Source organism: Ylistrum balloti, unplaced genomic scaffold (genome assembly GCF_031769215.1).
Source record: "Ylistrum balloti isolate Yb309-2 unplaced genomic scaffold, AGI_CSIRO_Ybal_v1 Utg370398, whole genome shotgun sequence".
Taxonomy (NCBI): domain Eukaryota; kingdom Metazoa; phylum Mollusca; class Bivalvia; order Pectinida; family Pectinidae; genus Ylistrum; species Ylistrum balloti.
Genome location: NW_026782274.1, coordinates 144,290 through 162,446, shown reverse-complemented (window position 1 = coordinate 162,446; position 18,157 = coordinate 144,290). Strand labels below are relative to the sequence as shown.

General features: G+C 35.8%; 1 protein-coding gene across 1 annotated transcript in view; it reads right to left on the bottom strand.

The window, feature by feature from the left end:
• LOC132554364 (uncharacterized) overlaps positions 1-17,367 on the bottom strand; it is a 44,431-nt gene extending 27,064 nt beyond the window's left edge. Inside the window, exon 1 of the mRNA XM_060218668.1 lies at positions 17,145-17,367. Coding sequence (XP_060074651.1) covers positions 17,145-17,367 — 223 coding nt within the window. The remainder of the gene's footprint in view (positions 1-17,144) is intronic.
• Positions 17,368-18,157: the final 790 nt, after the last annotated feature.

The following is an 18,157-nucleotide window of genomic DNA, read 5'->3' as shown; positions in this document are numbered from 1 at the left end:
GAAATATTTGCATCGAATGTAAATTTGATTTAAGAATCTGTTAAAGTTTTGGCATTTCCTTTGTTCCTTTTATAAATCATCGCAAATGCCATAGCAGATATTCTACGGAAACCTGGAAGTTGATTGGATTTTTAAAAAACTACATTTAAAATGCTTTTAAATGTATAGTATTTTTCCATACAGTTAATGTTTTTCTTACAGAGCAAATCGTAGATAATAACGTGGTACCAGCAATGGTGTAAATCCTATCGTAATATAATGCAGCCAGGGTCATTTAAGGTTATGCTTTGTCTGGTTGGTGGAGAAAAGCCGGATTTCCCGGAGAAAACCAACGACCTGCGGTCAGTTTCAGAGGTAGAGGGTGCCTTAACCATTTGGCCGCCGCGGCCCCTATATTTACTGAAAGGCGACAATCAAATTCAAGTATTCTAGCAAAATTTATGGTAATGGTTAAAAATCTGTTAAATGATTGTAATTGACGGTATCCTATTATTTAAATTAAAGCTTCGACAGACGTGTTACTAGCTTGTCATACTCTCCATTAGCATTCCAGTAGAGCATTATTTATTGACAGGAACCTGGATCTGATTGAATTAAGAAGAATTGGTTTGATATCACTAGCTCTCTTAATTACCAACCCCCTATACGTAGCCATCTTTATCACATACTCTATTTGTTACACTTAATACTTCAAAAGAGGAATATCCAATGTATTTACAGATTTCTGCCGATATGCATATGTCTTTTGCGCATTCATTCGATACAGCAGGGAGAAAACTATGTGTTCTGGAGCGCCTTTGAGTCTAAAACGGGCACTGAGTACATATTCATTTTGATATCTGTAATTTTCATTTTATAAAAAAAACTTCAGAAATGACCAAAAGTTATAGTAATATCATAATTTTATACAGTTTCATAATTTTTGAGCTGATTTGAATCTTATTGACATTCATAATTATCAATGATATTCATACCAGTGGTTATGTTTATACATGCGACTTTTACAAAACAAAATTTCAACAGGCATTTGTAATATGATACAGGTTTAAACATGCGACATGGCGAGTCGATAAAATGTGGTCTCTCTGTTGGATTTGACAGTTTGGGGCTGGTGTACATTCCTTTCTATACTTTGGCTATTCTTCCGATCACTTTGGATTTTCCTTGGTTGCCTCACAGGCTTCAAAATTTAGTCCCTGGTGAAGCAATACACCGGTTCTCGGTGTGACCCCTTTATAAAGATTTTAATTAAGATTTTCAAAAACTATATTCTTGCTAAAATTGGTCTTGTCATGTTTCCATAACTAAACCGCTATACATGTATATCTCAAACAAGATTTCAGGGAAAATACAAATTAACTGTTTCCTGCTACCTCAGCATCACTGACCAGTCCTTGAAGGACGAAACAACTGTTTGAAACTTTATTGCTAAAATTTGCATTAAAGGCACTATTCACTTTTGTGTTTTTGTCTTCTTTCAGTCAATGCATAGTTAATATATGTGTTCTACTGAAGACACCATGGCCTTGTAATTCAAAGACGGGTCAGAGATTTCCAGTGGTTAATGAAGATATTCAAACATGAATCAAACAATGTTGAGAAATTCTTTATGATTTCACAGCTTTAGTCTATCCATGCGAAGTGTCGGCAATCGTTTCAAGGAAATTGTTTAACAATACTTTACAAAATGTCAGCAATTGATTGTTGAACACGAAAATTAAACGTCGTAAAATATCTTAGTCAGTTGAATGCTGAAGGCAGTTTACCAAAACTATTACGCCTGAAAGGTACACATTTAAAAATGATTTACTTCATAGCATTGTCAAGACTGGGTTCATAGACAGAGCAATATGATTTGGTTATTTTGCCCATGTCTTGATCTACACAATGGCTTGATAATCTTTCAAACGTTAAAGCCAACTTGCTTAGTAGGCACAGTGTCTCATTGGATGTCATAACATCCATTTCAGGGCAAATATAAAAGCGGAGCCAAACCTGATCCAGAGCAAATTGGATTACGATTTTATGCGTGCGAATATCCGCTGTGGTACTTTTATACGCTATAGCATAGATCGCGTTCACACTCGGAGAAGTTTCTAAAAGGCGTACATTTTAACGTAAGTACACCATGAAAACTTTTGCTGTCATAATCATAATATATAGGAGACCAGTGTAGTCATAAAACGATACAAATGTAGGTACTTAAGATATTGTACAATATAATACATTACTGAGGATTAAAAACCTGCTCCAATAAAGGTTATGTGCAGGTGTTTGTGAGGCAGTCTGCATACAGGTGGCCGTGAAATTACGGTGTAAAGAGGAAGTATCGTAATGATGTTTCTCTAAATCACGTTTATTACCCATTCCTGCAGGGTCTGAAAAAAGATAACCATACTACGCATCATGTTGTGCTTTATGAGGTACCTAAAGTAGAAACCCTGCAAAACAAAGGTTGTCGTGGAAACACTTGAAACAACCTGTCTCTTAAGTTGTTATCATGAGAACAGCAGTCTTTCATTTTTTTTTACACTTTGACTTATAACGGTTTCTTAGTGATAAAACACATTCACAGTGTCAAAAGGATTTTTTGTATTGATGTGAATTGTTTTATTTTTGTTGTCTTGAAACAGTGCTGTTAAAGAATATAAATCCAAATTGATCACGTCATCATCGCTTCTAAAGGTCAGAGATATCCACAATGGGAAAAATGTATTCATATTGAAAAAGGAAATTAATATTTTTGAAAATTTGTAATGATTATACAATTCAAAATTTTTGTCGACCGTCAGCAGATGGAGCGCTGTTAAAATCGGCCCTAGTCCATGGTCCGTTTTCCATCGTTCTTTCTTATTGTGGTAGACTGGATGCATCGTTCTCAAGTTTCATTTGAAACATCCATTGGTCCCTAGCTGTGCATGGTGCGTTTAGGTACGGATCGGGGAAAATAAAAATAAAATTGTTGTTACTTAAATGGCAATGTCTTAATAAGTACTGACTGGATAGTTCAAAAATTTCCTTTGTAAATTTTTCTTGATCCTTAAGTGTGTATTGATGATTTGGAGACTGATCGGAAAACAAATGTAATGTCGGCAGACTTCCTGAGAAGTCCTGTACGAATTGTTCACAATTTTCGTATGTAGGCTCCCTTTGATCTCTAGTTGTGCATACAACTGGTTATGGGACGTGTGGAATACGGCGCCAAGTTAATTGCACTAACCAAGATGCATCACGCAAATTGTGTTACTGATTCTATGTTCCTGTCAAATTCACAAATCATAGTTATTCACATAAAAAGTAAAAATCGTTATTGACAAGACGGACATGAGTGTGAGTTAAGGCACATCAACTAGCACCATTCAAGATAAAGTGTTATATAATCCCTGTACTTCGTGGGATGCTAGTCTTAAAACACTGTCTTTTGACAACTTGTTCAGCGCAATCCGGTGATACGGAAATCTAAAATGTCATTTTCAGGCATAAATCCTCTTTCGTTTGACAGTGTCTGTGTCTTGAAAACACTTTATCTTCGTAATGTGTTTCCGTTTTTTTTTTTTTTTTTTTTTACAAAACACAGCATCATGGAACAAAACAATTTTCTTTTCCGTTGAGAACAGGAAATTGATTTAATTAATGTCCCCTTTTCACAATTTACGAACATTTCCAAGAAGACATTGTTTTATAAAAGGTGGGAATTAATTTTTCAGCAAGGCCTTGAAGACAGGTTCTGCGTTTCTTCATGGATTTCAATTAAATCTAGTGCACAATTTTCTAACGATATGTTATTCAAAGAAGATCATTTTATCAATGACGAATGTGATATATTTTGGGTAATCGATATTGTTCGATTTGGCAAGGTGAATTTTTGGCTGTACTTTTGTTGAGAATGCATCCAAGTCTGTTCAGGATACTTGAGTTGGTGATTGTTATTTACCGATTGACAGAACAATCGATTACGTAATTGGTGCATTTTTGTAATACACAAACGTACCTAGAAGGAATGAACATCACCACCCGACATGCAACGTTGTATGCAGACAATTTGTGCTTGTAAAATCGCTAACTTTGGACTTCCTCTTGATAAAACCTTTTCATTATTTAAATTGCCTCTGTAAATGCATTTGTATATCTGAAGATTCATAACGTTAATTGAATCAAACTGAAGCCCGTTTTCCATTATTTTTTTAGCTATAAATAAGACAAGTACCTTATAAGAACTATTGTAGTCTGTATTTGCCGCTGTCTAAGGCCCCTTGGAAAATTGTGATGGCCACATTTAGATGTTCATTTGATTCAGTCTCTCCCGTTGGTTTCCAAACACAGGAAATTGGCGTCAGCAAACTTTAATGTCCGCATATAAAAGTGGTTGATAAAATTACATTTACGCTTAAACTCTTCTTTAATAGAGTATTCCTATAAACGTAATCATTTTAACTCAGTAACTTCTGTAAGGAAACACTTTCGAAAAGGCGAAAGGTTATTGCTACAGAATGTGTTTTGAATCTGTCAATTCACACGGCCGCCAAGAAACTCTCTTGGCACATTTAAAGCTTTCGGCAATATCTATTTTTCAGATATTATACTGAAGTGGAGGAGGGGCTGAGGGGGAGACAAATTAGACAGACTTTTTTCGTAAAAGTTTCGTCGGACTGGTAACGTAGATTGAATAGTGGTCCTCTTTATATAACAACCTGTGAGAAAATTATGTGTGACATTTCGATGTTAAGATTGTTACCTTCATCGGACAAATGGCCAGTGTGAAGCGCATTCGAGCTGACGTATGCAGTGTTTGAGATAACAATAAAATCACTAGACTATTCGGTTGTGGAATGATTTTATACACACGAAGGTGCCAAGTAGTTTGACGAGATGGCGATAAGAACAATGGTACCAGAGCACTATACCCTGACAGACAATTCGACTTCAGTTTGTTTAAACCTTGATATAGCTAGATGTGCTGTGTGTGTACATAACTATTGAAATAAAAGCTCATGTTACTGTAATCGATAATTGATGTTTATTTCTGGTAAAATTAACTATCAAATTTATCTTTATTTGAAATAATTTGTATTATTTAATTTTTTGTCACATTATCTTTGTTTAAATCATTTCGAAAGCTTACATACTACCAGTCAAAATTTGGCGTTATTGGTGACTTTTATTAGTAAAGCAGATCCAGTTTCAATGGTCAATATAAGGGAATGAAGGAGACAATTTAAGTGGTAGATTATCCTACATAAAAAGTACAGTTCTTTCTTGTATGGAACAATGGAAAGAAAGACATACTTGCAAATGGAGTCGCCTGGTTGGGGTATGTCTTTGTTTTCAAAGCGCATTTGAGTAACTATTTTGTAGTAATCTATATCGACAAATCCTTTCTACAGCTAAAATACTGTAATACAAAGCGACTCATTATTTCAGTTATTCCTAGAAAAAACAAGTCTTCACTTATCATTTGTTTTCATCAAACATATCAGAATGTTTTTCATCGAGAGAATTGTGTCGGCGTTTGGTAATTTCCCAAACAAAATCGTGTCTTTGACACTATCCTATGACAACAAGCTATAACAAACCTTATAATACATTTGTTTCAACATTCTCTCAAGAAATTTCGCCACCTGGGATCAACTCACATTCAGAAGTGTGAACATCTTATAACGATATAACAACAGCTTCAATTAACATATCAACCATTTCTGCTACCTGTCAACTCTATGAATATCAGTATCGAACCCTCATGACTTCCTTCATTTACTACCACAATATTTTTATCATTTCGTATTTTTATCTGGTTGTTGTACAAACATCGTACGTTTAGCAAATGCAGCTCTAATGTAACGGAAGATAAAATATCGTTTCTGTTGTGAGGCTGTGTGAATACACATATTGGCGGGTTTATTAATAGATGACCTTAACTTAAATGATACAGTCTTGGCCATTCTTTATTTCCTTGGACTTTAAAAACATCTATGTTGATTTATATTATAGTTGTTATCTACCAGTATTCCTAGAGTTCCGTAACAGATGTATGAGAATGGTATTGAAAAGATCCGATTCTAACATGTGGTGTGAGACCAGTATTGACTAGATATGATACTATCCTGTGATATGAGAAGGGTATTGACTAGATATGATACTACCCTGTGATGTGAGAACTGTATTGACTAGATATGATTCTAGCCTGTGATGCATGACCGGTATTGACTAGATATGATTCTAGCCTGTGATGCATGACCGGTATTGACTAGATACGATATTACCCTGTGTTGTGAGACTGATATTGACTAGATATGATACTACCCTGTGATGTGAGACCGGTATTGACTAGATATGATTCTAGCCTGTGATGCATGACCGGTATTGACTAGATATGATTCTATTGATGCTGTGTTTGACTGAAACGATATTATCCTGTGTTGTGATTGATATTGACTAGATATGATACTACCCTGTGATGTGAGACCGGTATTGACTAGATATGATTCTAGCCTGTGATGCATGACCGGTATTGACTAGATATGATTCTAGCCTGTGATGCATGACCGGTATTGACTAGATACGATATTACCCTGTGTTGTGAGACTGATATTGACTAGATATGATACTATTCTGTGATGTGAGAATGGTATTGACTAGATATGATACCACCCTTCGATGTGAGACCGGTATTGACTAGATATGATACTATCCTGTGAAGTGAGAACGGTATTGACTAAATATGTTATTACCCTGTGATGTGAGACTGATATTGACTAGATATCAGACTACCCTGTGATGTGAGACCGGTATTGACTAGATATGATACTATCCTGTGATGTGAGACTGGTATTGACTAGATATGAGACTACCCTGTGATGCATGACCGGTATTGACTAGATATGATACTATTCTGTGATGTGAGACCGGTATTGACTAGATATGATACTACCCTGTGATTTTGAGACTGGTATTGACTAGATATGATACTGTCCTGTGATATGAGACCGGTATTGAATAGATATGATACTACCCTGTGATGTGAGACTGATATTGACTAGATATGATACTACCCAGTGATGTGAGACTGATATTGACTAGATATGATACTACCCTGTGATGTGAAAGCTGTATAGACAAGATATGATACTACCCTGTGATGTGAAAGCTGTATAGACTAGATATGATACTACCCTGTGATGTGAGACTGGTATTGACTAGATATGAGACTACCCTGTGATGCATGACCGGTATAGACTAGATATGATACTATCCTGTGATGTGAGACCGGTATTGACTAGATATGATACTACCCTGTGGTGTGAGACTGGTATTGACTAGATATGAGACTACCCTGTGATGCATGACCGGTATTGACTAGATATGAGACTACTCTGTGATTTTGAGACCGGTATTGACTAGATATGATACTGTCCTGTGATATGAGACCGGTATTGACTAGATATGATACCACCCTTTTATGTGAGACCGGTATTGACTAGATATGAGACTACCCTGTGATACATGACCGGTATTGACTAGATATGATACTACCCTATGATGTGAGACCGTATTGACTAGATATGATACTAACCCGTGGTGTGAGACCTGTATAGACTAGATATGATACTTCCCTGTGATTTTGAGACCGGTATTGACTGGATATGATACTACCCTGTGATGTGAGACTGATATTGACTAGATATGAGACTACCCTGTGATGCATGACCGGTATTGACTAGATATGATACCACCCTTCGATGTGAGACCGGTATTGACTAGACATTATACTACCCTGTGATGTGAGACTGATATTGACTAGATATGAGACTACCCTGTGATGCATGACCGGTATTGACTAGACATTATACTACCCTGTGATGCATGACCGGTATTGACTAGATATGATACTATCCTGTGATGTGAGACTGGTATTGACTAGATATGAGACTACCCTGTGATGCATGACCGGTATTGACTAGATATGAGACTACCCTGTGATGCATGACTGGTATTGACTAGATATGATACCACCCTTCGATGTGAGACCGGTATTGACTAGATATGATACTACCCTGTGATGTGAAACCGGTATTGACTAAATATGATACTACCCTTCGATGTGAGACCGGTATTGACTAGATCTGATACTACCCTGTGATGTGAGACCGGTATTGACTAGATATGATACTACCCTGTGTTGTGAGACTGGTATTGACTAGATACGATATTACCCTGTGATGTGAGACTGGTATTGACTAGATATGATACTGTCCTGTGATGTGAGACTGATATTGACTTGATATGATACTACCCTTTGATGCATGATCGGTATTGAGTAAATATGATACTACCTTGTGGTGTGAGACCGGTATTGACTAGACATTATACTACCCTGTGATGTGAGACTGATATTGACTAGATATGAGACTACCCTGTGATGTGATATTGACTAGATATGATACGGATATATTGACTAGATATGATACTACCCTGTGTGAGATGTGAGACCGGTATTGACTAGACATTATACTACCCTGTGATGTGAGACTGATATTGACTAGATATGAGACTACCCTGTGATGCATGACCGGTATTGACTAGACATTTTACTACCCTGTGATGCATGACCGGTATTGACTAGATATGATATTACCCTGTGATGTGAGACCCGTATTCACTAGATATGATACTACCCTGTGATTTTGAGACCGGTATTCACTAGATATGATTCTAGCCTGTGATGCATGACCGGTATTCACTAGATATGATACTAACTTGTGATGCATGACCGGTATTGACTAGATATGATACTACCCTGTGATGTGAGACTGATATTGACTAGATATGATACTGTCCTGTGATGTGAGACTGATATTGACTTGATATGAGACTACCCTGTGATGCATGACCGGTATTGACTAGATATGATACCACCCTTCGATGTGAGACCGGTATTGACTAGACATTATACTACCCTGTGATGTGAGACTGATATTGACTAGATATGAGACTACCCTGTGATGCATGACCGGTATTGACTAGACATTATACTACCCTGTGATGCATGACCGGTATTGACTAGATATGATACTATCCTGTGTTGTGAGACTGATATTGACTAGATATGATACTATTCTGTGATGTGAGAATGGTATTGACTAGATATGATACCACCCTTCGATGTGAGACCGGTATTGACTAGATATGATACTACCCTGTGATGTGAAACCGGTATTGACTAAATATGATACTACCCTTAGATGTGAGACCGGTATTGACTAGATATGATACTAACCTGTGATGTGAGACCGGTATTGACTAGATATGATACTACCCTGTGGTGTGAGACTGGTATTGACTAGATACGATATTACCCTGTGATGTGAGACTGTGTTGTGATGATATTGACTAAATATGATACTACCCTTCGATGTGAGACCGGTATTGACTAGATCTGATACTACCCTGTGATGTGAGACCGGTATTGACTAGATCTGATACTACCCTGTGATGTGAAACCGGTATTGACTAAATATGATACTACCCTTCGATGTGAGACCGGTATTGACTAGATCTGATACTACCCTGTGATGTGAGACCGGTATTGACTAGATATGATACTACCCTGTGTTGTGAGACTGGTATTGACTAGATACGATATTACCCTGTGATGTGAGACTGATATTGACTAGATATGATACTGTCCTGTGATGTGAGACTGATATTGACTTGATATGATACTACCCTTTGATGCATGATCGGTATTGAGTAAATATGATACTACCTTGTGGTGTGAGACCGGTATTGACTAGATATGATACCACCCTTCGATGTGAGACCGGTATTGACTAGATATGATACTACCCTGTGATGTGAGACCGGTATTGACTAGATATGATACTACCCTGTGTTGTGAGACTGATATTGACTAGATACGATATTACCCTGTGATGTGAGACTGATATTGATTAGATATGATACTACCCTGTGATGCATGACCGGTATTGACTAGAAAAGATTCTAGCCTGTGATGATTGACAGGTATTGACTAGAAAAGATAGTAACCTGTGGTGTGAGACCGGTATTGACTAGAAATGATACTATCTTGCGGTGTGAGACCGGTATTGACTAGATATGATACTACCTTGTGGTGTGAGACCGGTATTGACTAGATATGATACTGTCCTTTGGTGTGAGACCGGTATTGACTAGATATGATATTACCCTGTGATGTGAGACCCGTATTCACTAGATATGATACTACCCTGTGATTTTGAGACCGGTATTCACTAGATATGATTCTAGCCTGTGATGCATGACCGGTATTCACTAGATATGATACTAACTTGTGATGCATGACCGGTATTGACTAGATATGATACTACCCTGTGATGTGAGAATGGTATTGACTAGATATGACACTATCCTGTGATGTGGTTATGAGTCGATATGATACTACCTTGTGGTGAGACACTGGTTTTGATAGACATGTAAGTAAAGGCCCAATTTAGTAATTGACCATTTTATTATTCTTACTCGAGGAAGAAAAGAACACAAAATCCTTTTTTACTCTAATTTATCAATAGCTCTGCCATTATGGCAACGTCAAGGTCCAAATCCCTAGGTATGTCCTCCTCTTGTCGACAGTGCATTACACATATGTCAGTTTTATGTCCTGATCTTTCGTCTGATGTCTATCTTTGTCGCTACACAAAAGTCCTTATTTAATGCTCAAGCTTTTTCTGATCAATGGCGTCAGAGTATAGTGGTAGTAGTGTGTCACATGTGTATTGTCAAACAGTCTTCGTTTGATTGAGACCTTGACATGTTTGTGTCAATGTACAAGAGATGGATGATACCAAGAAAAAGGAGGTTTTGTCGTCTTTAATGGTCCTCAAAACGCGATATAGTAGTGTTTCTTAAACGATAAATATTTCGCAGCATTTAGAATCCGATGTATTTCTTTGCCAACGATTTCCACGTTTTGCAGTATTTACTTGGCACCCGAGTTTTGTGTACTGACGCAAATAGATTTTGTGTTGGTGAGATAGACAGGTTTGATGCCCGTAATGATTACTTCTTTCTAAAATTCACTTGGATTTCTCCTAAAAATCAATGAATGGTCCCTCACAGTAAACATTTCACTAAGAGAACGCTTATCAGGAAAAATGTCTTACCTAGATTTGTGAAATTCATTTGAGGGAAGACATGACGATTTTTAAAAATGCATTTACAATTGTTTTCTTTGTTGGTTATACTAAGAGAAAATGACGAGAGAAAATAACCTGCGGCACACAGCAAAGCAACAGTCACTCAGGGTCTGTCTTTCTTTTGTCTTGTCCTTTATGGGTAGGGGATGTTGGCGGTTTTGGAGTTTTTATTCTCCATCACTTTAAGTATACATTTGCAGTTTTCAATAAGTAAAGATAAATTGAAGTTACATCAAAATATCTCACATCATATTTTACAATATAATTTACAATATAACTATTCCATTACCAGTGATTGAAATATGTCTCTATATCTAGTATTGACGTTGATGAAGAAGAGTGCTATGATTGCAGATTTGTTATTGCACTGCTGCTTTCTAGTATCAATTAATCAATATCACCAAAACACTTTACCCTTATATTAACCAAATATTATGACCAGAGGAGAACAAGTAATTTGATTTCAGGTATCATTATGAAACCAAGTATTCATTAGGTAATTTATCCTTCCACTTAGACCAAAAATTGGCGACAGACAAGAACATATCAGGGCATCAGAAAAACGTATCTTGCGATTTCAGTTTCATCTGGAATAATTTCTTGTTTTGTTTCAACAGGGAACAAATATAGAGGTGTCCCGGCATGGTGTAATGATAAACGGTGCTAAAAGCCCAGACAGGACGTACCAGCTAATCGCTGACTTCTTGTCAGGAAAATTAAAATTTTCCCTAGGGACATCTAGCGTTTATCGTCAACGCCATCATAACCCACTTCTCTTAGACAACCCGCTGCTCATGTTTAACAAAGTTATCTGAGAAAGCACATCGGAATAGTTTTTCCAATAATAACACATAGCCAAATTGAAGTACATGTACTTCAGGAGTAAAAATGATATATGGAATAAAAATAGAGTTGAAATGTACTGTAAAAACATCTTCAACCAGTTTTTAATACACAAGTGCGAGATGAATGTCTTTAAAATATATGTTTACAAATTCCAAGCATGTTTATACTTGAAATCGCTTCTTAACCTCTAGTCATAACCGACTGTTACTGACTGGATATAGTATAGCAAGCAGTTTCAAAGGGATTTGAAATCCTGGATTCGGAAAAGAGAATGGTTGCTTTTTAATGTAGATTTTGCTGTAGCATTCCCAACACTATCTTTGATAATGCAAAGTAAATGGATCAAAATGTTATACCGTCAAATTGTTCAATATTGCATTGATGCCATGTTTGTGTGTGGCATGCTAGCGTTGATCTAAAATTAGAAAGCTTTAATTAAATTTAAAAAAAACGAGGAGGGAGGTTAGAAGAACACATGAATTAATGGGGTACATTTAAGTTCAATTGTGATGAACAGATTATTTATCATTTATCTTTCTAATTCTACAATATGGATATCATCAGTCATATCAACACACCATGAGTTTTATATCGACAGAATATTGATACCATGTATTGTACGTCAAAAATTCTTATACGAAACGTTTTGCTCACAAAACAAATTATTGTCTTTGTCAGTGGGTTTAAAATAACAGCTTATATTGTTGTTTCTATAGCGCTGTAATGAAAACTGATAACATTTGCTAAACATCAGAACTGAATTAGAATGGACAGTGTACTTGAATTTGTTTTTCTAACTACATATAATTAATAATTACTTATTACTTATTGCAGACAGCTAACAATTTGTTTCCAAAATAAATTAATTTGTATCCTTGGTTTCATATCTTAATCTTTAAATTCGTTTTATTGTTTCTAAGCTATGAAATAAAAGATAGTTATTTCGTTATAACAAAATAACATCATAAACATAAAACGAACCCATCGTGTCCAGTAAAAGAATGTAAAATCATATTTATTTTTGTCGTTCAAACTTTGTGGTTTTGTGGGTAAATCTAGTTCACAGAACTATAACACATGTCAACTTTTATATATTTGTTATTTCGTGAGCATATAAAGTTGTGGATTTAGAGTGCCCTTGAATAGAACGAAAATATATCCGCAACGAAAATGAAAATGAACGATTTTACAGTAAACCTTTATTAATAGTGAAGATTGTATCATACTATTAATACCTTTTAAGTATCCTACGTTTTCCCGGCCATTTATCTTGTCACATTTTTTTTTCTTTTTCACAATAAAGCCCATGTTGAATCATAGGGTCAGTACTTTGTGACTTTTCTCTTCAACAATTTCAACTTAACATTACCGAAATACCGCAATGAACTTTTATCCTAAGCGAGATTTCATCGGTTTACACAGAAATAGAAATTGCATTTACGGTATCTACTTCTAATTTCGTATTGAGCGTTGCTATTCACTAATGTGTCGTTTGTATAATCGTCTACATTGCAGGTAGTAGACACTGCTGGTGGATTTCTATTCCCCGAGGTTTGCCGTAACCTGTAGACCACGTTTAAATGCACTCGAATAGCTGTGCACTGTACAGAATATACACATTACACTTTAAAATCATATTGTATTGAAAATATTAAAATTTATTGTATTTTGGGTTGAATGCACCTTCTCTGTCTGTTTTGTTAAGGTTTTTTTTCTAAATGAATTGGGATTTTTTTTCTCAGTCGCATCCCAAGTTTCAACAATTTACGCATTTGGCATCAATGACTAGTCCTACAGATCAAAACAGCTCTACGATGTATCCAGTGTATGTCACTACTTTAATTCTAGATTTATTATAAAAACTACTGTTCACTCTCGTGTAATATGTAAAACATTTTATTAATATCAATGCATGTCATTTTTATCATTCAGCATTGATGGTTTATATCTGATTATAAGATATAACATATTGGATTGCCTTGGCAACAACCTCTGTTTATACCAAGAGATGACAAGGTCATTGATCTATCACTGATATAACATAGATTTTAACCCAGGTTCTTATTCATAAACAATAACATAATTCACTATTGCTGTTGTTAGTCCATAACAAACTATTCCAAAATCGATTTTGCTCTCTTAACAGCTATGATAAATTAATTCTTTACGGTTTTCCAATTCTGCCAGCTGTAGATTCTGCACAAACTCATATACGAATTAACAAGTTATTTACTAATTCTGTTTTTATTTTATACCAAAATATTACAAATTGGTTTTGCTATGTAAACTTCTATAATAAATTAATTCTTTATGGTTTTCCTTTTTCTGCCTACTTCAAAGATTTTGCGCAAATGTATTATATTCAATACTCCCTTGTGGCTTACAAGTGTTTTATTGTCTCAGTTTTTCTGGCTACATGGATTCTTCGTTACACTTCAATGTCTAGTATGTCAAAGCTTATTTTGTTCTCTTTCCTTGCTGATATTGTGTTAATAGAGAGAACGGAACCTGGCATAAGTCAATACAGCAATTAAAATATGTCAACTCTACACTTAAAGGCCGAATGACAAAGTGTTGTATTATGGAAGGTAGTTTTCGTAAGAAATAAAAATACAAAAAAGCACCTAATAAATTACACTTTTATATTGATAGAATATGCACCAAAGAAAACTGCTTCACACAGCCGCTTCTACTTCCATATACTTTTAAGCGTTACTAAGAACTCAGAATACGGAAAGAGGGAGTACTGAGTCTTTATAGACTTAAAAATGTTATGTGTGGAGAAGCACCAAATATTGCTTATCTTTGTAAGAAGTGTCCCTACCAAAGCAGGTGTTTTCATTGCAAAAGTTATCTTCATTTGCTTTACTTTTGCTGTTTTCAAGAATATGACAACACCGCCAAAAATAGGTTGTAAACAGTGCTGGTAAACGTTTAGTCGCCAGGGTTCAACATAACATATAGGCCTTAATTTCATTGTTTCGGTGGTTCAGAATATACACCTGTACTTGGCATTGTTCTGAAATCGTCAGATATATGACAATTACGAACTTTATTGAATCATTGGGCTAGTGAATCTTCCAATTTTGACAATGACACTTCTCTCGATCACTGTGAATTTTCCACAGTCGCCTTCTATGTTTCAAAATTTAGTCCCTTGGCCTAGAAGGTCGAAACAGTTAATTCAATAATTTGGTTTTAATGTATTTCATTCAACATTTGTATCTTTTATACAATGTTCATGACAAGTTATCAACATCTGAGCGTTAAACGTTTGTCACATGATTTCCAGAGATGCGTCATGGTGATTGTTATGGAAAGGATCTTTGGTCGTCACAATAATCTCATTGATTTTTTATATGCTTGTTAGTATACATGTGGTTTTGTTGTTATTTACTTTTGTCTCATTTGGCATTACTAACTTGGATTGACTGATATTTACATGGCAGACGTTGTCGATGAAGGAGAAGACGCTTACCTTTTCGGAACCCCTGGTCTTATTTTCTTTTTTCAAAACTTCCCGTATTTATCCTTCTTTTGTTCATATTCTATTGTCGTTTTATTAATTTTGAGCTCAAATAACGATTCTGTTTTATTGGACTCTTTGGTGTTAACATTAGTATATTAAAACGGATCGGTTATTAACCAAATTTTCAAATATCTTGGCTCTGCCAATAGACGAGCTGAAAATATGGATCATAATTATCGGATTGAACTTTCGCGCATTAGAAATGTGCTGTTATCGAGGAGCCCTACATATAGAAACACGGAGAGTACAAGGGACTTTATAGTTGTACTTTGGAGAGTTTAAACATTATAAAATATATTGATTTTTACATGCTATTCAAGAAAATTAGATTATAGAAAAAACTTCACTACACGCTTCAAGGACGTTTCACTATTTTTGAATCGCTATGGGCTCCGCAACGCAATGATAGGACTATCGAAGAGAGCAGCAAATAAAAAACAGATGCTGGTTTGCCATGATGAAAATGACAGATGCAGGTTTGCCTTGATTTCCTTACGTATATGAATGGCTAAGAATGGATATCAAGCATTAATCAGGTCCAACAAACACTTTACATGTTTCTACTGAAGAGGAATGTTTTATTTATAAGTATTGTGATTGATACAGAACTAACGTGATGTTGGGCCGTCTTTAATCACCTCATAACACAAACAAACGTCGATATATATGTTTATATAATACACATGTAATGTCCATTGAATTGTTTATTACTGGTGAAATACACTTAGGTAATGGATGATGCAGCTTAAATTCGAGGTAATTGCGAGAATTTCTAGTTTGTTTAAACCGTAAATACAGCATTGACGTAATTGCAACACATATAGAGTGACGAATTAAAATAAATTATATATTTTATGATCTTACTATGTTCATTTCTACTGCATATATAATAGGTTACATTAAAATGCCATCAATATTTAACAAGATTGGCTGCATACAAATGTTTTGACTTGTTTTATTAGTATGGAACATGGTTTAAAAAACTAAAATTGAGCAGTTTAGATTATCTGCTAATGGTTTCTCTCATCATTGTGTACGAAATACACATTTACACAAATTGTATTAGGAGCTGATTTATTCCGCTTGTTGAAACCTGACACGGTAGTTGTACAAGACGCTCCCGTGTTATCTCTATTCCCCTTTATGGTAATATTGGTAGATTATAAACTCTATAGAAATTCCCCTGTTTACCATCATAGCCATTAACTCTGAAGAAGTCATGATCGATATTTCACAAATTCATCCTTGTTTTGTGTAAACATACAAAGTACCAAAGTAATATTTCAAACGATTATTTCAGCTTGACTTATGGTTATTTGATATCTAAAACTGCAAACGTTAACAACAAAACGACCAAGTGGCAAAGGAATTATATTTCTGGTGAATTTCCCGGCTGATGATATGTAACAAGTGACATTATCAACGGGTATTTCAGTATTGTTATAAAACATCGTTTTTATACCTCTCATGTCTACACTACAATCAAACCCAAATTTATTATCCCTCTAATGACGTGACAAGGGAAGCTAGATATTGTTTTATATCAATAACATTGAGTGATATAGAAAGTATGTTCTCACCTGTACAGAATCCATGTTCAGAACACTTGTATCCAAGTTTAACATTGCACTCTGTGTGTCCGGGGACACACTTAGCCCCTCCTAGCCCTCCACAGCACGCTCGCTCGGGGAGGGGACCCTCTCCCTGGCAAATATCAGCATCGTCGCAATTGAAGTCCACTGTTCCGATAACGGAAAAGCTGATCGCTAAAATCCCTGGTAAGAACAGTATAGGCTTAAGCATATTGACAATGAAGCATGCTTCTCTGTGTACCGTCTCTGCTAGACTCAGTCTTTACCTCATTGTTCAACCATTAACCAATGCCGAAGCGCCATCTTAAGTGTTCCTGTGATTGAAGGTGAGGACGCCTCTGAAACCATAATCTCTTTCGTCCTGACTTTTATGCCAACCTCTAAGGGTGGTCTTTTCACACGTTGTCACATTTCCTATTTAATGTTAAAATTCCAACACTCTCTTTACATTAACAAATCGATCCTTTTTCGCAACTACTTTGTGTCCATTTAAGTTCTGTTTCATTTCTCATTACAGGCTTATTGTACGAAATACAATTTTATCGTTCCCAGTTATAAAAACTTCGTGGATTACTGTAAACTTAGTGATTTGAGATACGATGTAATGGTATTCACCATCAAACAACTTTTCTAGAAAGTGATGTAATTGTCCTCAATGATTGTATAGTTGCAATCGATCAAAATGTTCAATTGCTGTTGTTGTTTTTGTCTGAGGTTGAAAACACCTCATCAAAACGTCACATCCATCACATCAGTAGATAAGACACAAGATCCAAGACAACCGAGCAGGGATAATGAACACTGTGTCGACACTAGCTAGATCACAGGAACTCTAGATTACCGGGTTACGGGATGGATATCCTTATTTCTGTACTATTAGATCAGATATTAAAAAGAACGTGTGGTAGTTTGCCACGGCCATCGAATGACTAAATCACCCAGTGTCAATACTGCTCTATGTACACGAGACTTGGTGGGAAGCGTTAAACAAATTGACACGC